This window comes from Xenopus laevis, chromosome 5L (genome assembly GCF_017654675.1).
Source record: "Xenopus laevis strain J_2021 chromosome 5L, Xenopus_laevis_v10.1, whole genome shotgun sequence".
In the NCBI taxonomy this organism is placed as follows: domain Eukaryota; kingdom Metazoa; phylum Chordata; class Amphibia; order Anura; family Pipidae; genus Xenopus; species Xenopus laevis.
In genome coordinates, this window is record NC_054379.1 from 61992135 (window position 1) to 62016759 (window position 24625).

Below are 24625 nucleotides of genomic sequence, written 5' to 3' on the forward strand. Positions count from 1 at the left end.
ACATCTTTCCTCCTCTTCCTCTGATTCAGACAGTAATTCAGAAGATCAAGCAGGACCAAGCAGAGGTAGTATGCATTGCTCCATCTTGGCCGAGGAGACCTTGGTTCACGGACCTGGTACAGCTCTCAACAGATCAACCATGGAAACTCCCGATCTCAGGAGATCTACTAGTCCAGGCACCTTTTGTGCATCCACATCCGGGTTCGCTGGCACTCATGGCTTGGTGGTTGAGCGGCAGACCTTAGAGTCCCAGGGACTTTCCCAGAATGTCATTCAAACTCTATTAAGATCCAGAAAGACTTCGATAAATTCTCTATATTCAAGAATTTGGGACACTTTTACGAAAAGTCGAAGGACATCTCAAGCTTTGCCGATTTCAGTCTCCGAAGTCTTAGAATTTCTACAGACAGGGATAGAAAATAATCTATCTGTCAGTACTCTGAGAACTCAGGTATCAGCAATTTCAGCAGTCTCAGGAGTGAAATGGTCACAACATGCCCTGGTTTCTCAATTTTTTAAGGCAGCAATCAGGATCTTGCCTGCTAGAAGACCAACATGTCCTTCTTGGGATCTCCCTAGAGTTCTCAAAATGTTGAGCTCTCTTCCTTTCGATGCAATGGATTCTCTCTCACTATGGCTATTGACGGTTAAGTCAGTCTTTCTAGTGGCCATTACGTCAACAAAGAGAGTGGGAGAATTACAGGCTCTCAGTTTTTCCCAAGATAGTCCTACATTCGTACCAGATCGGGTAGTTTTAAGGTTCATTCCAGACTTCAAACCCAAGGTGGTCTCACCTTTCCATCTCACTTATGTGCTGGTCTTACCAGCCTTCCCGGAGGAATCAAATTCACCAAATCTACAAGCCCTAGATGTGGCGGAGAATATTAGAATATATAGAATATAAGAACCATCCCCATCAGAAAGTCGGATAGACTCTTTATTATCCCGGCTGGCTCTAGGAAAGGAAATTCAGCCTCATCAAGATCAATTTCCCAGAGGATAAGGTGGATAATTAGAAGAGCATATTCCTCCGCGGACCATCCGGAACCATCAGAACTAAGGGCTCACTTAACCAGGGGACACGTAGCTTCATGGGCGGCAAAAGCAGGGGTTCCCTTAGATGTGATCTGCCGAGCAGCATCTTGGTCTACTCCATGCACCTTCATCTCTCACTATAAACTGGATGTGAGAGCCTCAGAATATTTGCTTTTTGGATCTAAAGTCCTTAAAACCGCTTCCTATAGGAATTAAATATTTTTGCAGCAGATTGTCTGAGTATCTTATTTTCTCTCCCACCCTGGGACACTAAACTTGCTACGTCCCGGAACGTATTGACATGGAGAGGACTGGGAAAAAGGGAAAATTCTATCATACTTACCGTAATTTTCCTTTTCCGGTCCTCTCCATGTCAAGGTTTTCCCTACCCGGTATGTCTTGGATATGTTATGAACTTGTAACTAGACGCCGAGGTGTGCTGGGGGTAAGCATTTATTAATTAATTAATGGGTAGGTTCTACAATTAGGAGAGGGAGGGACCTATCCCGGAACGTATTGACATGGAGAGGACCAGAAAAGGAAAATTACGGTAAGTATGATAGAATTTTCCCTTATTTCAATGTTTTAGTCTACACTTCATGATAAGGAATAAGAGACGTACAAAATATAATGGCAGATAATTTCAGCTGATTAACACAACAATAAGCAGTAAGAATAGACTAGAATAGAAAATTTATGCTCACCTCATAAGAGCTTTTCCGCACGTGTATCATCCATCCGTGAGTAAAGCTTCACGGGAAAAACCTTCCTGGAGTAGAGAGCTCCATGGGTAGACTCCAGTTGCCTGTAGTGGCTGGAGTACTCAACTTCTCAACTTGCCTGAAAATATGAATGGGAAAAGACTGGACCACAGTCGGTCGGTCAAAATATGATGGTATTTTTAGTAGTACCATTTTGACCTTGTGTAAGACAAAACTCAGTAAAGGAAAACCTTTAGTAATAGTCAGGCAATTTATTCATACAGAATACAACATAACAGTTTTGTCTGGGTAAGCTGTTGGAGTAACACACAGAATGTCACCCAAGGACTCACCAAAGACACACCTCTTGGTCCAAGCGTTATATAGCTTTCAGAAGGCATTTACAGTAATTGTGACAAGGGGTACACGGAAATACCATACATGGTCTGGCGAGGAGACTTACTGGCATATACATATATACATTCCTGTAAGATGTGCAGTTTTGCAACATAAGAGTTTTCTGGTTCCAACTGTCCAAAGCCTCGTAAACGTCTGTTGGCTAAACATAGCCATTGTGGTACAGCCAGCTATTGAGCAACACTTCTGCAAAAGGGCATAAGAGACATGCTGACACTATGCTAACACTCTGGAATCTAAGTAACAGAGGGGAGATCATTTATTTGTATGGCCTATGTAGGGATTAGCCCAGCAACGGGATAACGGTGACTCCCTGGATGAGTACACCGATTAAATCAGGCACAGTAGAACAATGGGTTTGGTGAAACACACGTGTGGATTTTTATTTAAACAGCCCTATGCAAACCATTTAGAGCTGTACAAAACGGAAAAGGGTTAAAAATAAAACAAAACAGCAAAATAAACCCTTGCCAGCTTGGCAGCTAACTATACATTCAGGCTTCCCTGACTATCAGACTGGAAACAACCTTGCGTTGCTCTGGTCTCTACGTTAGCAACAGCAGTCTTCACCACACACAAAAGAAAGGTTTGTATTTCACCCAAAACCCCAAAAGTTTGCTTACCAAAAAAAATAAGTCTTTCACAGAACTCCCCAGCCTGATATCTCCCGTCAGAACTGGTTCCAGGGTGGAGCGAAAACCTAAGCAGGCTGGGAATTCTTAAAGCAACCTGGATCAGCAGATTCGATTCTGCTGAGCTCGTTAACTGGTCTGTGAGCTGCATTACCAGAAACTGAGAGCAAACTGCTCAAACCTTGGACAGACATACACATCATCCTGCACAAATCCACAAACTTTTACTGACCTGTTGTCACATACCCCCCCCTCTTGTTTCGACCCAGAGGTTGGAACACAGGCCACTAGGTACGAATGAACCCGAGATAAAGCATCTACATTAGCCATTTTAGACCCAGGACGGTGTTTAACTGTAAAACTAAATTCTTGTAAGGCTAGGAACCACCGGTTAATCTTACTGTTGGTCTCTTTGTTTTTGGCCATCCATTTTAAGGGAGCATGATCGGTAATTAAATCAAAATGTTTCCCTAACAAATAGTACCTCAGAGAGTCTAAGGCCCATTTTATCGCTAAGCATTCTTTTTCAATTGTTGCATAATTTTTCTCATGTTCATTCAACTTCCGGCTAAGGAAAACTATGGGATGTTCCTCCCCATTCTGCACTTGGGACAATACCGCCCCTAATCCTACATTCGAGGCATCAGTTTGTACCACAAACTCTCGGGAAAAATCAGGAGAATATAGCACTGGCTGGTCACATAGAGCCTGTTTTAAGGTTTCAAATGATTTTTCCGCCTCTGGGGACCATTTAATCATGACTGAATTTTTACCTTTGGTCAAATCTGAGAGGGGAGCCGCTAAGGTGGCAAAGTGAGGAATAAAACGACGGTAATAGCCAGCAATCCCCAAGAAAGCTCAAACCTGTTTTTTGTTATTAGGGCGAGGCCAATTCTGGATAGCTTCAACTTTATTGATTTGAGGTTTTATCACCCCCCTTCCAATGGTATATCCCAAATATTTGGCCTCTTCAAGGCCGATAGCACACTTCTTAGGATTGGCTTTGAAATTGGCCTCCCGCAAAGCATTCAACACTGCTTGTACTCTTGGCAGATGAGTTGCCCAATCAGCACTATGGATAATGACATCATCCAAGTAGGCCGCAGCATATTTTTGATGTTGCCAAAGGATTTTATCCATTGCCCTCTGAAACGTAGCAGGAGCATTTTGTAACCCAAATGGCATCATCCGATAGTGGAACGCCCCATCTGGAGTTACAAAATCCGTTTTCTCCTTGGCTCCTTCAGAGAGAGGTATCTGCCAGTACCCTTTGGTCAGATCTAGCGTAGTCATATAACGGGCAGATCCCAGGCGGTCGATCAATTCATCGATACGAGGCATGGGATAGGTATCAAATTTGGTGATGGTGTTTACCTTTCGGAAGTCGTTGCAAAAACGCCTACTTCCATCTGGCTTGGAAACCAGCACAATTGGACTGGACCAGTCACTATTGGATTCCTCTATTACTCCAAGCTCTAACATTTTGTTAACTTCTTCAGTTATCGCGTTCCGTCTAGATTCCGGAATACGATAAGGTTTCAGTTTAACCTTTTCCCCAGGTTGGGTTACAATGTCATGTTTTGTAACAGTTGTCTGCCCAGTAAATTCTGAAAAGATATCTTTATTCCTCAACAAGAGATCTTTGACTTCCTGTTGCTGAGCTTTTGACAAAGTATCTGCTATTTTTATTTCAGAGATCAAACATTCATACTGAGTGGGAACCAGGTTAGTGTTTGCAGTCAAGGATTCTCTCTCTTTCCAAGGTTTCAGCAAATTGATATGGTAGATTTGCTCTGGTTTCCGTTTTCCTGGCTGACTAACCTTGTAAGTTACCTCACTGACTTTCTCCATTATTTCATAGGGACCTTGCCATTGGGCTAAGAATTTGCTTTCTACAGTGGGAACCAATACCAACACCCGATCACCAGGTGAAAACGTACGAACCTGGGCCCCACGATTATAAATTCTTTGCTGAGCCAACTGTGCTTGCGCCAAATGTTCCCTTACCATGGGCATTACCTGGGCAAGTCTGTCTTGCATCTGGGAGACATGTTCAATGACACTTCTATGAGGCGTACATTCACTTTCCCAAGTTTCTTTAGCGATGTCTAACAGCCCCCTAGGGTGTCTACCGTACAACAGTTCAAAAGGGGAGAATCCCGTGGAGGATTGTGGGACCTCTCTGATAGCAAACATCAGATAAGGAATAAGGAAATCCCAGTTTTTCCCATCTCTATCCACCACTTTCCTCAGCATCTGCTTTAAAGTTTTATTAAATCTCTCCACTAAGCCGTCTGTTTGAGGGTGATATACTGAGGTGCGTAACTGTTTTACCTTAAGGAATTTACAAAGCTCTTTAGTTACCCGGGACATGAAAGGAGTACCTTGGTCTGTAAGGACTTCCTTGGGAATGCCCACCCGACTGTACACCTGGAGCAATTCTTTGGCTATGGTTTTGGCTGAGGAATTGCGGAGAGGTATGGCTTCTGGATAACGGGTGGCATAGTCCATAATTACCAGTATATACTGATGCCCTCTAGTGGACTTTAGTAAAGGACCAACCAAATCCATAGCAATCCTCTCAAAAGGCACCTCAATGATAGGTAGTGGAACCAAGGGACTGCGAAAATGTGGCCTAGGGGCAGACATTTGGCAAACAGGACAGGAAGCACAATAGGTTTCTACTTCTTTAGCTATTCCCGGCCAGTAGAACCTCTGTATAATTCTCTCTCTGGTTTTTTCTGTTCCCAAGTGTCCTCCCAACAAATGCCCATGGGCTAACTCCAATACCAGCTTCCGGTATGTTTTAGGCACCACTAACTGTTCAATTATTTCTTCCTCCCTTTTGGACACCCGGTATAACAGGTCCCTTTCCATTATAAAGTAGGGAATAGCAACCCTCTCACCTGGGTTAACAGACACCCCATCTACTTCTACCACATTCTCTCGGGCTCTTATCAGAGTAGGATCTTTTAACTGTTCTGTGGCAAAATTTTCCCGATGTACTTCTAAATCAGGGAAATCAAGAGCGGGTTGAACATCCTCTGCAGATGCCACCTCTTCCCCTGGCTCTATTGTTTCCCCCGCTAATACGGTTAGGGGGAACTCTGGAGAGTCCTCACTCTCAGAGGAATCCCCAGGAACACTTTCCTGCGCAGAGAAAACAGATTGGTGATCAGGACAATCCCACAGCTCCCAAAACTTAGGAAAATCCCTTCCCACAATAGCTTCATGTGGTAAATTGGTAACCACACCCACCTGATGGCATAGGTTACCAAGGGAGGTTTTAAACAACACAGTTGCCATGGGATATTCTTTAGTATCCCCATGCACACAAACGACAGCTACTCTCCTACCAATGAGAGACTCTGGGGACACAAGCTGGGGTTTTACCAATGTCACCAGACTTCCTGAATCGAGTAACACCACAGCCTTTTTACCATTCACATAAAGATTACATAAATGTTTTTCAGTTCCCTGCAGGGCGGTACAGACGACTGTTGCATATATGGATTGCCGTCTGTCTCTAACAAAGTCACATTGCATAGGTTCTGTTACCACAGGACAGTTTGCGGCAATATGTCCTTCTTCTCTGCAGCGATAGCAAACAATCCTTTTAGTTATCTCCTGTGAATTTGGCCGTCCAGAACCCTCACGCCATACAGGAGAATAAGTTCCCACATTACCTCTGGCTTTACCTTTTTCACTCTCTCCACCCCCATCCCTTGGTACAATCTTACTAGAATTTGGGGACGGTCTGGTCTTGGAGTGGAAAGTCCGTGAATCTTTAAGCGATGCCGTTAGATTCTCTGCAGCCAAAAACCTTTCAACAAGATCCACCAATTTATCAGCTGTGGCTGGATCTCCATGGCTCACCCACTTTTGGAGGGCGACAGGCAGGGATCTCAAGTACTTGTCCATGACGACTCGTTCCACAATCTGGGGTGCTGACAAAGTTTCTGGTTGTAACCACCTTCTGGTCAAATGTATCAGGTCATACATCTGCGATCGGGGCGGTTTCCCCCCCTGATAAGTCCAGTTATACACTCGCTGAGCTCGAACAGGTAAGGTTACGCCTAGCCGTGCAAGTATTTCAGCTTTTAAGTGTTCATAGTCTCTGGCTTCCATAGGTTCCAGATCAAAGTAAGCTTTCTGGGGCTCGCCAGTTAACAAAGGGGCCAGCAGTCCAGCCCACTGTTCCTTTGGCCAGCACTCCCTCTCAGCAGTTCTTTCAAATGTTGTCAGAAACACCTCAGAATCATCATCTGCAGTCATCTTGGGTAACAACCTGCTTACCCTGTATGATGGTGTACTGCTGGGACTACCTTCTGCTGTAGCCTGCTGTCTCAGTGGGAGTTGTTTCACAATGGCCTCAATCTGCTGTTGATGGCGCTGCTCCTGCTGTAACATTAGCTCTCTGTGGCGGGCTTCCGCTTCTGCCTGGGCTTGTTGTTGTACAGCCATACTCTGCTGAAACTGCTGCTGCGCCTCTTGCTGACGAACCTCTGTTCGCTGCACAGCCAGGTGTATCTGTTCATTTGCCTTTTGTTGATTTGCATTCGCCAACACCAGCTGCCTCAATAATTCCTCCATACTGGCTATTTCCACACAGAAATGCCCGCATCCTCCACCATATGTAGGAATTAGCCCAGCAACGGGATAATGGTGACTCCCTGGATGAGTACACCGATTAAACAGGCACAGTAGAACAATGGGTTTGGTGAAACACACGTGTGGATTTTTATTTAAACAGCCCTATGCAAACCATTTAGAGCTGTACAAAACGGAAAAGGGTTAAAAATAAAACAAAACAGCAAAATAAACCCTTGCCAGCTTGGCAGCTAACTATACATTCAGGCTTCCCTGACTATCAGACCGGAAACAACCTTGCGTTGCTCTGGTCTCTACGTTAGCAACAGCAGTCTTCACCACACACAAAAGAAAGGTTTGTATTTCACCCAAAACCCCAAAAGTTTGCTTACCAAAAAAAATAAGTCTTTCACAGAACTCCCCAGCCTGATATCTCCCGTCAGAACTGGTTCCAGGGTGGAGCGAAAACCTAAGCAGGCTGGGAATTCTTAAAGCAACCTGGATCAGCAGATTCGATTCTGCTGAGCTCGTTAACTGGTCTGTGAGCTGCATTACCAGAAACTGAGAGCAAACTGCTCAAACCTTGGACAGACATACACATCATCCTGCACAAATCCACAAACTTTTACTGACCTGTTGTCACACCTAGTATAAGTTATATGAGTGACCATTGTCCACAGTTGACCATTAGCCCTTATAGTCCATCCTGCCTTGGGCCCTATAGCATTATGGTGTCATAGAGGGCGGGGTAATAGATATTGACCCTCTGACACTAGCCATTCGTCCATCATAGGAAATAGACCGTTCCAGATATAAAAGACATACAATATATAAACAATGGGTAATCCTTTGAAGTAGGCAGGAACTAGAGTTTGGGTCATAAAAACTCAGAACGTCTCCTACCTAACTAAGGATTATTACAATCCTTTGACATGGTCAAGAACTAAATGAATTTATACAGTTGTCTATTCCCCTGTATTCCCTCACTTGCTAAAAAGCCACCCAACCCCTTCTTAAAGCTATCTAATGTATCAGCCAGTACAACTGATTCAGGGAGAGAATTACACATCTTCACAGCTCTCACTGTAAAAAAACCCTTCCGAATATTTAGGCTAAATCTCTTTTCTTCTAAACGGAATGGGTGGCCTTGTGTCAGCTGGAAAGACCTACTGGTAAATAAAGCATTAGAGAGATTATTATATGATCCCCTAAGACATAGAGGAGGGGCAGGCAATATTTGATTGACAGCTGAGATTTTTAAATGAGCTTACAACAGCTATGAATGCTTTAATAAAAAATAGAAATTGGATTTCATGTTTAATTTGAAAAGTACTATTATTATACAGCTTTTTCTGTCTGGGTGACAGGTCCACTTTAAAACATCCCTTGTCCTACGCTGCTGTCCACAGTTCTATATAATCTTAACCCACAAACCATTTCCAACAACTATTTGTAAGATTCTATCTATATCTTCTGTATTCAGGTTATACTGTATGTCTCTCTAACCCTTTGTAACTCACAGAACCATTTCATAAATCTATTAATGTCATACCGCGGTACCTGCCAATCTCTCTAACAATAGCATCCATCTCCTGAGGCTTTAATTGCTTTACCTCAGCTGTACCTCACCTGCATGTTTAATACAGTTGTAGTGACAACAGGGGCTGCTGGGAAACTAGATGATTGATCCAATTCAATACATGGATAAATGTGTTTGTGTTCTTGAAATTTGGAAATATTCTTTTGACAAAACTGATCAATTTTTCAATAACTTTATCAAAAGCAATATTTACTGCATGTTTATGTTTCTCCAGCTCCTTCTATATACCCTGTATTTTCACAGATAATTCATCACTGTAGACCGGTCACACAGATTGGCCTTAACCTTAACTCAGAAATCTTTTCATTTGACTGTTTCAGCTAAGTTTCATATCTGTCAGCCTTTTCCGTAATATTGTTATCCTTTTGTTTCATATCTGTCAACAGGATAATAATCCCTGAAGGACCATTCCTTTTTTTTGAGTCCTTAGTTTTCTTATCAAAAACAGTCAGCTTCAACATTATTCATTAAATCCCATGAATCTTTACATTGCTATGGGATTTCATATGGTCCTTCATGGTTTTTAATATAATTTACTAACCACATGCTGAGATTTTCTCCCTTATTGCTTTTATCAAAAATTGAAGCCATTGTATAGAAAAAAGTGCTGACAAGAAGTAAATAAAAAAACAATGTTCTTACCAATACTTGAGGTTCACAGTCACCAGTGTCCAGACCACAGTCCTAGGGTTCCAACCTTCAGCGCCTTACTGAAGGCTCTTGGGTCATTAATCCTCAATGCTTCTTTTGGTCACTTGTCACGGCACCAAAAAAAATCTGGGTCACGACACCAAAATGTTGTGTAATTTTAGAGATGTATCCGTATAGTGTATGAAATGTAGATTCTGCAATTTTACACAGCTAGGTAAAAGGATGCAACAGAGGTTCCCAGAGATTAAACGATTTATTGAGATTATCCAGCCCAGAGACAGTTAATGATGCAGAGGTCTTACAAAATGTGCCCACATGATGTATTATATAGGGTATAGTCTACAAAAGAGGTTTTCCCTATGCCCTTTATCTCTCTCTTCCTTCTTTCCTTCCCTTCTCTCTCTTACCTTAAAATCAGCTATGATTTTTCAGGGTATGTTGTTGTTAGACCACCCACCAGTTAGGCATCACAGCATCCTAGATGGACCTTATTTTGCATTTAATTAGACTACAGGATGGGTAATCCTTTAAAGTAGGCAGAAACTAGAGTTTGGGTCATAAAAACTCAGGGCATCTACTACCTAACTGGGGGTTAATTACAATCCTTTTAAGTAGGCAGGAACTAAGAAATGTGTATTCATATATATACGTAGGTCTACATATTACTACAATTTTGACACAAAATTACAGCACACAATATTGGGCTGTATAAATATATTTAATTCTATGCTTCAAAATAATAAGATTTTAGTACCCACTTTGTCCAAATTACCTAAGCTTGTGTGCAATGTCAAGGTATCCTATACTTCCTATAACATAGTGACATAGTAAGTTAGGTTGAAAAAAGACATATGTCCATCAAGTTCAACCTTTCAACTATTTTAACCTGCCTAACTGCTAGTTGATCCAGAGGAAGGCAAAAAAAAACCAATTTGAAGCCTCTCCAATTTGCTTCAGAGGGGTAAATTTATCAAAGAGTGAAGTTCCGCCACTAGAGTGAAATTCCGCAGCTCACAATTCATTTCTATGGGATTTTGAAAGGCATATTTATCAATGGGTCAAACTGAAAGTTCACCCTTTGATAAATACGCCTTTAAAAATCACATAGAAATGAATGGAAAGTGGTGGAATTTCACTCTAGTGGCGGAACTTCACTATTAACTTCACTATTTGATAAATATACCCCAGAGGGTGAAAAAAATCCCAAAATGGCAATCGGACTAGTCCCTGGACCATCTTGTACTATGAGCTATCTTCCATAACCCTGTATTCCCTCACTTGCTAAAAAGCCATCAAACTCCTTCTTAAAGCTATCTAATGTAACAGCCTGTATGACTGATTCAGGGAGAGAATTCCACATCTTCACAGCTCTCACTGTAAAAAGAAAACCCCTTCTGAATATTTAGGTGGAACCTCCTTTCTTCTAATCGGAATGGATGGCCTTGTGTCCCTGAGGGACCCTACTAAGAACCTTACTCCAAGTAGAGAATGTATCATTAACAACCACCCTCTATACCCAATCCTGTAGCCAATGTCCTATCCATGTGCAAACGCCTTCATTAAGCCCAACAGACCACTGTGTGGACACAGTATCAAACGCTTTGGCAAAATCCAAACAGATCACATCTACTGCTCCCCCATTTTAAACGCATCACTAAATCTTGTGAGGCATTTAAAATCGAAAACTGCCAGCAACAGTATGAATCGAATGTGCCCAATTATACCATAAAAGTAATGTGTTTTTTCATCTATGCCACCTTAGTCAAAACGTGCCCTGCCGCAGTATGTTGGCCCATGGCCCTGAACTCCTGTCTTCCTGTATAATTTGCCATTAAACTTATGTTTAAGCTACTTTACTTCTTTTAATATAAAAGTAACCTTAGGTCTGAGCCTTTGTGGCCTTATAGCAGATACAGACCCGATAACTTTTTATTCCCAGAATAATTTACATGATACTGGGCAATCCGTTGTTAGTGGAGAAGGGGGCTTTTGAAGAAAGTAAAAGTATGCACTTCACACATGACTTTGTGGATTTGTTCAAAAATAGCCAGAAAAGCCAGAACCTTAATCTGCCGTACAACCGTTCTTTTCGGTTTACCGCATGGACAGAACAATGGAGTCGGGGGAAAAAAAGAGGCAGTGGAGTGTATCTGATGGTGAACAGCTAGTGCGACAGCGTGAGCATTTCTCCACTCGCACTCCTGCTCACCCAATCTGGAACTTTTGATCATAAAATGTTCTTCCTCTGGAATTCACCTCGATCATAGCATGTGCTGTTTACGTTCCGCCTCACATGGACTCGGACATTGCCTTATGTGATCTACATGAGGCTCTCACACAGCATCAAACACTTTGCCAGAACGCCAAGCTTATTGTTATGGGAGATTTTAATAGAGTAAATCTCAAACGCACATTTCATAACCTTCACCAGCACATTAACTGCTACTCTCCATTTAAGGATTTTTACAAAGCACAGTCTCTGCCGGCATTTGGAAAATCGGACCACGCTGCCATTTTCCTTATGCCTGTTTAAAAACAAAGGCTAAAGCAGGAAGCACCAGTCACGAGGGAGGTTGCACGATGGACAGGGCAATCAGGATGCGCTGGATGACGCAGACTGGGACATATTTCGGAGCAGCTCTGATGACATTGACATGTTTACGGAAGTTGTTGTGGGTTTTATTGGGAAACTAGTGGATGATACAGTGGAAAGAACTATCATCCGAACGTTTCCAAATCAGAAGCCGTGGGTGGGAAAAACATCCACGATGCTCTGAGATCGCGCACCGCTGCCTACAAATCAGGTCTCTGGTTACATGGACCCAGGCCCGAACTGACCATCTGTTTATTCGGGCATTTGCTGAGGGGCCACTCTGTATTTTCGTAAAGTGGGCCGCTCCTGATCTATAATGTTTATTACAAACTGCCTGTGGGCTCTAGGACCACTCCTCCGTCCCAGCTCCCACTGTGGCTCCGCCCCTTCCACTCGTCTCTGTTCTCATGCTGTGCTGTGTGCAGGCCTACCTGCCTGCCATCAAGGGGAACAAGGAAGATAGTCTTGGGCCAGGCAGGATTTAGGCTCAAAGGGGGGCCTGCTGTGCTGCTCTTTCAGGATTAGCCGGCCCCCGTTACGAGCGTGGACATCACTGATGCCGAAGACGGAAGTACAGGAAATGATGTGGTAAGAAGGGGACTAAATCACCAGCAGTCACTGTGCTTCTCAGGAATCTCTCGCCTGCACTCTGTCTCTGTGCACTGTGAGTCTGTGAGTCTTTGTTTCTCTCTCTGCCTCTCTTTCTCTGTCCCTCTGTCTCTCGCTGCACTCTCTCTTTCTCTCTCTCTCTTGCTGCACTCTTTCTTTCTCTCACTGCACTCTGCCTCTCTCTGTGAGTCTCTGTCTCTCTTTCTCACTGCACTCTCTTTTTCTCTCACTGCACTCTGTCTCTCTCTGCACTGTCTCTCTTTGTGAGTCTCTGTCTCTCTCTGCACTCTGTCTCTCTCTCACTGCACTCTGCCTCTCTGTGTGAGTCTCTGTCTCTCTGTGTGAGTCTCTGTCTCTCTCTGCACTCTCTCTGCACTCTCACTGCACTCTGTCTCTCTCTGTGAGTCTTTGTCTCTCTCTGCACTCTGTCTCTCTCCCTGCACTCTGTCTCTCTCTGCACTCTGTCTCTCTCTCTCTACTCTGTCTTTTTCTCTCTCTGCACTCTGTTGCTCTCTGCACTCTCTCTCACTGCACTCTGCTTCTTTCTGCACTCTGTCTCTCTCTGTGAGTCCCTCTCTTTCTATAGTCTCTATCTGTCCACCAATTAAGTTTTTTTTTAACTTTTATGGGGGGGCCCTAGCCCCCTAACCACCAATTGTTTTTTTTAACTTGTATGGGGGTCCCTGGTAACCAATGGGTTTTTAGTGTTTGTTTTATCTCCCATGTTTGTGTGGCTTTTTTTACTGTGGTGTTGGGTCTGGCACTGTCATCTAGATTATGTAGGTACCCAGCAGAATGAAATGTAAAAAAGAACATGTGGCTACATGGGGGATTTTTTTTATGAATAAACAGTAGCAAGTGAGAAACGTTTTCACTTGAAATCCATTAATTCATTCTGGAATACCTTTACAGCACACCTGATCACCAGGGTTATCTTAATTAGTGTTACCAATGTGGGCTGCTTTGATTTTTTTTTTTGCCAGGGCTGCTTTTTACCCCCAGTCCGGCCCTGCATGGACCAATACAAGGCTGCATCTTACAAGGTGTGCAGTGTGGTTAAAAAGGAGCTATGGGAAAAAACTAGAGTCACAGCTACAACAGTGTGACTCTAGGAGCCTATGGAAAGGACTGCGGACAATAACAGACTACAAACAACCACCCTCTTCAATGATGAATGCTGACGCTTGACTTAGCACGTTTTATGCTTGCTTCCACGCTGCAGCAAATAACACAACAAACAGCTGCACGCGCACGGAGTGCTCCAGTGAAGTTAGCGCTTTTATCATTGAAGAAGATAACGCTTTTATCATTACAGAGCATGCCGTGAGGAATGCTTTCAGGAGGGTGAACACCAGGAAGGCAGCAGGTCCACACACAATCCCAGGTCGAGTCTTGAGAGCATGCGCTGACCAGCTAGCACCAGTGTTCACAGAGATGTTCAACCTCTCCCTGGCCCAAGCAATGGTTCCCATGTGCTTCAAGCAGCACATCATTCTTCCTGTTCCAAAGAAGCAACAGCCTGCTTGTCTTAATGATTACCGCCCAGTAGCACTGACTTCAGTAGTGATGAAGTGTTTTGAGCGACTGGTCAGAGATTTCATCACTTCCTCACTTCCTGCCACCATTGACCCACTACAGTTTGCATACAGGACTAATCGTTCCACGGACGATGCCATATCACACCTGCTACACACATCCCTGAGTCACCTGGACACTGGCAGAGGGAATTATGTTAGGATGCTGTTCATAGACTACATCAGTGGCGCACCTGGGTGTTCACATCACACAGGACCTGTCATGGTCCTGTCACATCAACACCCTGGTGAAGGAAGCCCGTCAGCGTCTCTTCTTCCCCAGAAGACTTAGAGACTTCCATCTGCCTCTGAGGGTACTTAAGAATTTTTACTCATGCACCATCGAGAGCATCCTGATGGGTAATATCTGCATCTGGTATGGCAACGGCACCAAGCAGGACAGACAAGCTCTTCAAAGAGTGGTGTGTTCGGCCGAACGCATCATTCGCTTTGAGCTTCCTGACCTGCTATCTGTCGACACCAAGCAGTGCAGGACCAAAGCCAGGAAGATTATGAAAGACCTCTCCCATCCCAACAATGGACTCTTCTCACTGCTGAGGTCAGGGAAGCACTTCCACTCCATAAGGCCAAAACAGAGAGAATGAGGAGTAGTGATGGGCAAATTTATTCGCCAGGCATGAATTCCCATGTTTCGCCGCTGGCGAATAAATTCGCTAAACACTTGCAAAAATTCACCGGCAAATCGAAAAAACGGGCGCCGGCGTCCAAAAAAGAGATGCCGGCGTCCATAAAACAGGCAGATTTACTCTCAGTCTCCTCACCTCACAGTTGAGCGCAGACAAAGCCATTCGCTGTCACTGCCATTCACTCGCCTGGGGTTGCATTACACGCTGCACCACTCAGCCAGACTCATGATTTACTCTGTGGGATTCTACCAGCACTTCACTGAATGGTCGATTCGGATGCTGCTGGCTGCTCGGGCGCCGAAACTTTGTTCCAGGCTTTTAGCGAATCTCCGAGCAACCCTTTAGCCCTGCTGTGCCCCCTTTGCTCGTCTGAATCACTTTGCCACATTGCATGGGATTTTTCTGCCCCTAAAGGATTACTGAAGTAGCAGACACAAGTCTTTGGTGGTTGGTTGCTAGGCTTAGCTTGGCGTGAATTCCCCCTGACTTCTTTACAGGGATTAATGCACTTCAGAGTGTTTGTGTAACTAGTGCCAGCATATTGCACTGCTGACTGAGGAAAGTGGAGTTGTTTTTGTACTGAGCCACAATTTGTGCCTTCCAGTATGATGGGGAAGGGCATGGAAACTTCCAGCTGTGGAGTGGGACTGGGGTGCATCCTGCAGTTGTTCTTTATACCTGCACTTGCCATACTGAGCGCCGGCAGCACCTTGGCAGCTCAAGGTAAGTGACAATACACACACAACCTTGTGGCCTATGATCAGTGCCCTCTATAACATAAATGGCTTTAACATACTATCATACCCATGCTGACAGATGGCATGGATAACCTGTATCTGGATCTACCAATCTGATGTTCCGCTTCCCCTTCTGATGGCATTCCGTTGGCAGGAATGTAAAAGAAATTAAGGGGGTCGCTGTTGCAGTGCTTAGAGTACAGAGCAGGGAATTCAGCTGCTATAACTGTAGTGGAATATAAAGCAGGACGATTGGATATGCCCACTGGCATCCCACTCTCTAACACTGCACTGCCTGCTTCCAACCTGCAAGTCTGACCGCTGTGATCGGGGATGTAAGTTGGTTGCACGATTTGTTGTGCAAAATAAAATAATTTTAACTGCTTATGCCATGTTAATGGTGTGGGTATCAAAAAAAGGGGGGGGGATCAGCACCAGTGGCAACAGAAATTAGGAACTATTATGGTGTAATACGTTAGATTATATGGGCACCACCCAGTGTTCAAAGGGATTATTACAAGGGTGCCTGCTTTTCACCTTTGAAAAATCACAACAAAATGCAAATTAGGGTTTTACACTTGTGTGGTGAGTATATGTTCCTGTATGACTATGAAGATTTTCATTCATCCAGGTCATGGTATATCTAGTATAGGTCAATCTAAAAAACAACTGGACTTGCTGAGTAATCAATGAAGACGTTTCACTACTCATCGGAGCAGCTTCTTCAGTTCAACTGACTGGTGTGGGAAGTTTTCGTCATATAAACTCTTCCACTAATCCATTTACAATGGCACATTGTAACTCTTCAAAGAGGTGACATCTGAAGAAATTCACAGAGGTGTTGATTCTGTGTAGTTGTGATAGGATTATCCAATGTGTCATGCAACTCCTAGATACAGGTGTTACTTGTGAGAGTTGCATGAATGGATGTGTGAAGTGTTCTGAATCCGCCGGGGTACAGATGTTAGAACAGCATTGTATGTAGCAGACAGGTGGTGTCGAAGGCCCCTGCCTCTGTTCAGAGATGGTCTCTCCACCTTGACATGAATCGCCTCTTTCACGCCTCATTCAAACCAGCGGTCTTCTTTTTTTTTGTAACTTAAATTTTATTTTTCATCAAAGATTTTTGATTTTCTCAGATTCACTGTCATCTGGTATGGTGCCTATGGATTGGAGAAAAGCTGATGTTATTCCAATATTTAAAAAGGGATTACGATCTCAGCCTGGCAATTAAAAAATCACAACAAAATGCAAATTAGGGTTTTACACTTGTGTGGTGAGTATATGTTCCTGTATGACTATGAAGATTTTCATTCATCCAGGTCATGGTATATCTAGTATAGGTCAATCTAAAAAACAACTGGACTTGCTGAGTAATCAATGAAGACGTTTCACTACTCATCGGAGCAGCTTCTTCAGTTCAACTGACTGGTGTGGGAAGTTTTCGTCATATAAACTCTTCCACTAATCCATTTACAATGGCACATTGTAACTCTTCAAAGAGGTGACATCTGAAGAAATTCACAGAGGTGTTGATTCTGTGTAGTTGTGATAGGATTATCCAATGTGTCATGCAACTCCTAGATACAGGTGTTACTTGTGAGAGTTGCATGAATGGATGTGTGAAGTGTTCTGAATCCGCCGGGGTACAGATGTTAGAACAGCATTGTATGTAGCAGACAGGTGGTGTCGAAGGCCCCTGCCTCTGTTCAGAGATGGTCTCTCCACCTTGACATGAATCGCCTCTTTCACGCCTCATTCAAACCAGCGGTCTTCTTTTTTTTTGTAACTTAAATTTTATTTTTCATCAAAGATTTTTGATTTTCTCAGATTCACTGTCATCTGGTATGGTGCCTATGGATTGGAGAAAAGCTGATGTTATTCCAATATTTAAAAAGGGATTACGATCTCAGCCTGGCAATTAAAAAATCACAACAAAATGCAAATTAGGGTTTTACACTTGTGTGGTGAGTATATGTTCCTGTATGACTATGAAGATTTTCATTCATCCAGGTCATGGTATATCTAGTATAGGTCAATCTAAAAAACAACTGGACTTGCTGAGTAATCAATGAAGACGTTTCACTACTCATCGGAGCAGCTTCTTCAGTTCAACTGACTGGTGTGGGAAGTTTTCGTCATATAAACTCTTCCACTAATCCATTTACAATGGCACATTGTAACTCTTCAAAGAGGTGATATCTGAAGAAATTCACAGAGGTGTTGATTCTGTGTAGTTGTGATAGGATTATCCAATGTGTCATGCAACTCCTAGATACAGGTGTTACTTGTGAGAGTGTGTGAAGTGTTCTGAATCCGCCGGGGTACAGATGTTAGAACAGCATTGTATGTAGCAGACAGGTGGTGTCGAAGGCCCCTGCCTCTGTTCAGAGATGGTCTCTCCACCTTGACATGAATCGCCTCTTTCACGCCTCATTCAAACCAGCGGTCTTCTTTTTTTTTGTAACTTAAATTTTATTTTTCATCAAAGATTTTTGATTTTCTCAGATTCACTGTCATCTGGTATGGTGTCTATGGATTGGAGAAAAGATGATGTTATTCCAATATTTAAAAAGGGATTACGATCTCAGCCTGGCAATTATAGGCCAGTAAGCTTGACATCTGTGGTGGGCAAATTATTTGAAGGCTTGTTAAGGGATCACATTCAAAATTTTGTCCTAATGAATGGCATTATGAGCAACAATCAGCATGGCTTTATGAAGGATAGGTCATGTCAGACGAATTTGATTGCATTTTATGATGTGGTAAGTAAGATTCTGGATAGTGGGGGGGCAGTAGATGTGATCTATTTGGATTTTGCCAAAGCGTTTGATACTGTGCCCCACAAACGACTGCTTTCTAAACTAAGGTCTGTTGGGCTTAATGAAGTCGTTTGCACATGGATAGGAAACTGGCTACAGGATCGGGTACAGAGGGTGGTTGTTAATGGGACATTCTCTACTTGGAGTAAGGTTCTTAGTGGGGTCCCCCAGGGCTCAGTATTGGGTCCACTTTTATTTAACTTGTTCATTAATGACTTAGGGGAGGGTGTTGTAAGTAATGTATCAGTGTTTGCAGATGACACAAAATTATCCAGCCCAATTAATTCCATCCAGGATGTGGCATCCTTGCAACAGGATCTTGACAAACTGGCAATCTGGGCAGCTAAGTGGCAAATGAGATTCAATGTTGATAAATGTAAAGTCATGCACCTGGGATGTAAAAATATCCAAGCCACTTATACCCTTAATGGGACTGCACTAGGCAAATCCATTATGGAAAAGGACTTTGGAGTCCTTGTAGATGAGAAACTTGGCTGTAGCAAGCAATGCCAGTCAGCAGCATCAAGGGCAAATAAGGTCTTGAGCTGTATTAAAAGGGGCATAGAGTCACGGGAGGAGGGGGTCATTCTTCCACTGTATAGAGCACTTGTAAGGCCCCATCTAGAATATGCCGTACAGTTTTGGTCTCCATCACTCAAACAGGACATTATTGTATTAGAGAGGGTACAGAGAAGGGCAACTAAGCTGGTAAAAGGTATTGAAAATCTTAGCTATGAGGAAAGACTGGCCAAATTGGGGATGTTCACGCTAGAGAAGAGGCGCTTAAGGGGTGATATGATGACTATGTATAAATATATAAGGGGATCATATAACAATCTCTCTAATGCTTTATTTACCAGTAGGTCTTTCCAGCTGACACGAGGTCACCCATTCCGATTAGAAGAAAAGAGGTTCCGCCTAAATATTCGGAAGGGGTTTTTTACAGTGAGAGCTGTGAAGATGTGGAATTCTCTCCCTGAATCAGTTGTACAGGCTGATACATTAGATAGCTTTAAGAAGGGGTTGGATGGCTTTTTAGCAAGTAAGGGAATACAGGGTTATGGGAAATAGCTCATAGTCCAAGTTGATCCAGGGACTAGTCCGATTGCCATTTTGGAGTCAGGAAGGAATTTTTCCCCCTCTAAGGCAAATTGGAGAGGCTTCAGATGGGTTTTTTGCCTTCCTCTGGATCAACTGGCAGATAGGTAGTTAATAAACAAAAAAAAAAAAAGGTTGAACTCGATGGACATGTGTCTTTTTTCAACCTTACTTACTATGTTACTATGAAAGATACAGCAATAACATGTCTGATACAATTCTGGCACAGACCATTGAAAAAATGATATGAGCTTCAAATAACATGTTGGGGTCCAGTGCATACATGCATGATACGTGTTATACATGTTACATCGTACATTTAACAATGAGTATTGAAACATGTATATAAAGTCAAACATCATGAGCAGCGGTCTTCTTTATCCAAGATTTGGACCTTGCTATCTTCAAAGCAGTGTCCCTTGTCTTTTAAGTGTAGAAAGACAGCTGAGTTTTGCCCTGTAGAGTTCTCCCTCCTGTGCTGAGCCATTCGATTGGAGAGCAGTTGTTTTGTCTCCCCAATGTATAGATCTGTGCATTCCTCGCTACACTGGACTCCGTATACAGCATTGCTTTGTTTTTCTTTTGGTGTTTGATCCTTTGGGTGTACCGGAACACTTCACACATCCATTCATGCAACTCTCACAAGTAACACCTGTATCTAAAAGTTGCATGACACATTGGATAATCCTATCACAACTACACAGAATCAACACCTCTGTGAATTTCTTCAGATGTCACCTCTTTGAAGAGTTACAATGTGCCATTGTAAATGGATTAGTGGAAGAGTTTATATGCCGAAAACTTCCCACACCAGTCAGTTTAACTGAAGAAGCTGCTGGATGAGTAGTGAAACGTCTTCATTGATTACTCAGCAAGTCCAGTTGTTTTTTAGATTGACCTATACTAGATATAAGTTCCAGTTTAATCTCAGGAGAACAACTCCACCAAATGGCCAAAGTGCCTACTTACAAACCATTAATTTGGTATAGCGTGTAGTATGGATCCTCACATAGGTCTCCCAACAACTGCACACTGACTTCAACGTGAAAGCAAAATCCCAAATAGTGTAATACTATTTTATTAAAAATATTTCTTATTAAAACAATTGCACTTAAATTGCATTCTTTGAATCAGTTGCATATAATCCAAAACTGGGCGCTGTGTTGCTCCAAGTGGTGATCCTTCCAGGTCTTTCTTTCAGTCCACCTCATGGAGTTTCCTGCAGCCCTGTGCGACGTCTTCCTCGCCTAGAGCGTTTCGCTGGTGTGTCAGCTTCCTCAGAGGCTTGCCTCTGAAACCCTAATTTGTATTTTGGTGTGATTTTTCAAAGGTGAAAAGCAGGCACACTTGTAAAAATCCCTTTGAACACTGGGTGGTACCCATATAATCGAATTTATTACACCATATTAGTTCCTAATTTCTGTTGCCACAGGTGCTGATCCCCCCCCCCTTTTTTTACTTGGATATTTCTTGAACAGAGGTGAGACTGTAAGGAGATCGGCAAGAAATAAGGACCTTAAGGACCGACATTCCTAAGTTTTTTTGGTTATTAATGGTGTGGGTGCTAATTTACACAAAGGAACTTGGTTTGATTCTCCCATAATAAGTTATGGAGCTGCACCATTTCTTTTTTATGTTCTCCTTTTGATTTGGAATGAATTACTATATTCCAGGGAAGGGCCTGGGGCCTGGAAACCTGGACCATTATTTGAATGTGTTGAGTGTTTTTGGCAATATCATTTATATAGAGTAGCAGAGTGTATCGTTGCTTTGATGAAGTCTTCTGTTAAGAGCTGTATAGATATGTAGCTAATATAGGAAGTTTAACAGTGAACAGTAATGCAAAGTTAGAAAACATTATCCTTTTTACAGGCTAATTCTCGTTGTCTTTCTTTGTTTCCATTATAGATTGTAGCCGCTATTTTTGCTATTGCAGGAATTGTGATGATCACTTATGCAGATGGATTTCACAGTCATTCAGTCATAGGAATTGCATTGGTGGTGGGATCTGCATCTATGTCTGCACTTTACAAGGTACCTTATATGCTGTAATAATAAAAAATATATTAGGAATGCTGTTACACTCCTCAATAATGCTTTTGTGAAAGCAGATATGTAGAAATGCATACTGTCTACTATTAAAAAATCACATACTCGTGTTTTAACAAAGTTACACACCTTTAACAGGAAGTGTTGCCAAATACTACACTACAACAAACACCAGACCTTAGTATAGCAGCATTGTAAATAAAGTAATGCTATGTTTTCAAAATTTTCTACAGTAGCTTTCTATCTTCTGATATCTTAAGCTCTCTGCAAAATAAACTAAACTTTAAAGACTGCAGCTGAGGCAGTAAAGGGGTTAGTTTACACAGAGCTCTATTTAAAAAGGTAAGTAGTAAAGATGAAAATAATGACTCACTAGGTTCTTTAAAATAGAAAACAAACACAGAATTTTTTAATTAAAAGAACAGAAAATATATTTTTAACACAAGTCCAGCTAGAATTGAACAAAGATGTCTATAAACTACTAAATCTTTAAACAGTATTTCTCGTGTCCGTCATTTAATGAGCTCAGTAGAGGCAGTTAGGAGACAAATATGTATTTTTTAAGCCAGGCCTTTATTATCCAGGGATGCAGCATTAGCTGCCACCTGACATAAAGGCTTGATTTTTGTGAACAACTGTAATGTCTCCCTCTACTCAGACTGTAGCAAGCAAAGGGCAACTTATATAAACATTAAAATAATACCCCAGTAAAGAGCAGCTAGCAGTTTTGAACTATGGCCTTTGTTTTCATGGCCGCACCCAACGAACGACACGCAGTATCCTAATAAAAGCTTAAACCAGGGCTTTTGCCAAGTAACATAAAGCCACTGCAATTTAACTAATTTAACTACAGTTGAATCATCACAACAGAAAATAATTCTTCAGCCCACATAAGAGTTACACTTCCAGACACATCATTGTACCACAGGATAAGATAGCCATCTTCCAACTTACGACCAGTCAGTCAAAGTCAGATGGCAGAGGACTGCCGACAACTACTTGGACTGATGATGTCATCTTGGAAGTGATACCATAGTCATGAATCCATCTTTGCCCTCTACAGAGGTCCTTCTGTCAGGAAGATGAAAACACCAAGACACAGTTACTATGGTGGACACATCCACACATTTTCAATCAGGGCTACCTTTGGGCACTATACTCTTGGCTAGTCTTTAGCACAGGTGCCAGCCTATTAGGATAAGGGGCCTCTATGTGCAAGCAGATATGCCAAGGAAAATGGTCAGTAGACGACGTTCTGGGCACCAACACAATTTTCATGAATGGCAAACAAAGTGTGAATAATTTTGTCCCAACATTTTTAACAAACACTAATTCCTCCTTCTGCTCTATTCTATGCATTGAAGGAGCCCGTGCAAATTGGAGGCACACATCCTGGTAACCAATAAAAGCTTGTAAAGATATGAAATAAGGATTTATTTCAGATATACATATATATATAAATATAACAAGGGCTTTGGGTTATCATACTAATCGGGTGAATAGAAAGAGAAGAGGGGTCGGTGGGCCTGAAGGTGCCAAAAGTGTGGGGTATGGCAAAGCTTAGCCCCCGACAGTGATGTCACCATATGGAGCAGGAGGAGCCCAGGGCCGAGAGTTAGAGCTGTGTAATGATTGATGGACAGGAGTAAATGTGCTGTATAACTGTATGCCTCCTGCCCTTGACTTTGTCCAGGTTTAGGCCAAAAGTCAAGGGCAGGAGGCAGACAGAGAGTATCAGGAACAGACCAAAGGTCAGGACAGGCAGAGAACATGCAGAGTCGATAAATAAGCCGAGGTCAATAGGGATGTAGCGAACTGCCGATTTGGTGTTCGCGAACGCCGGCAAAAAATGCGAACGTTCGCGAACAGTTCGCGAACTTCGAACACCCGCTAAAATCGTTCGATTCGAACGATCGAAGGATTTTAATCGTTCGATCGAAGGATTTTCATTCGAATCGAACGATCGAAGCCATTCGATCGAATGATTTTCATTCGATCGAATGCTTACAATCGTTCGAACGAATGGAAATCGTTCGTTTTTTAGCGGTCGAAGGAATTCGAATGGTCGAATGGTCGAACGATCGAATGCGAACTCAAAATGCGAACGTTCCCAAACGTTCGTGAACATTCGGTGGACGCGAACGGTCGAAGTTCGCGCGAACTAGTTTGCGGGCGAACAGTTCGCTACATCCCTAGAGGTCAATACCGGGAGATCAAAAATCAGAGGGACCAAATAGGAACAGAACAGGAACAAGACAAGATTACCAGAACAGGTACAGGATCAGGAGCAGAAAACAGCATCAGGAACTAGAACAGCAACAGGGACAGAAACCAGATTGTCACAACACAAAGCTCGGAAGGCCAATAATCCAGCATGGGGGTATCTGGGAATAAGGCTTAAACAGCCCTCAAACAAACAATTGCCCGCAGCTGAATAGAGGATATGGACTAGCGAAAACTGACAGAAGCAGAAGCAGCAAAACAAAAGGCGTCCTGTCAGAGCCAGGCTGCCACCATACTACCTCCTGTGACTCAAGCAGGAGGTACAGTGCCTGGAATGTAACAGGTCCCTGGTTCGAAACCAGGGAGTTGCTGGGAGCAGGAGGAAGTGGTACAGAAAGAATAGTAAGATAAGGATGTCTACTAAAAGTGTTCCTGCAAAGTTCTGGTGAGACTGCAGAGATGGAGACCAGAGGTGCCCCAGTGAGAGAAGGATTACTGCACAGTGTAAACATCAGCATACAGAGGCTTCAATTCTCCAGGGGTTTGTCCAGCAGAGAGTCTACAATGAGATCAGCCAGAGGTACATCTGGGCAGGCATGTTTGCTGAGAAGCTCACAGGAAAGGACCTGAGCCTGCTGGTGTGTCGT

At 42.9% G+C, this 24625-nt stretch overlaps 1 protein-coding gene across 1 annotated transcript in view; it reads left to right on the plus strand.

The window, feature by feature from the left end:
• Positions 1-24625, plus strand: part of slc35f3.L (solute carrier family 35 member F3 L homeolog) — a 94757-nt gene that overhangs the window by 46086 nt on the left and 24046 nt on the right. Inside the window, exon 4 of the mRNA XM_041562820.1 lies at positions 21615-21740. Within this exon, the coding sequence (XP_041418754.1) occupies positions 21615-21740 (126 nt within the window). The remainder of the gene's footprint in view (positions 1-21614; positions 21741-24625) is intronic.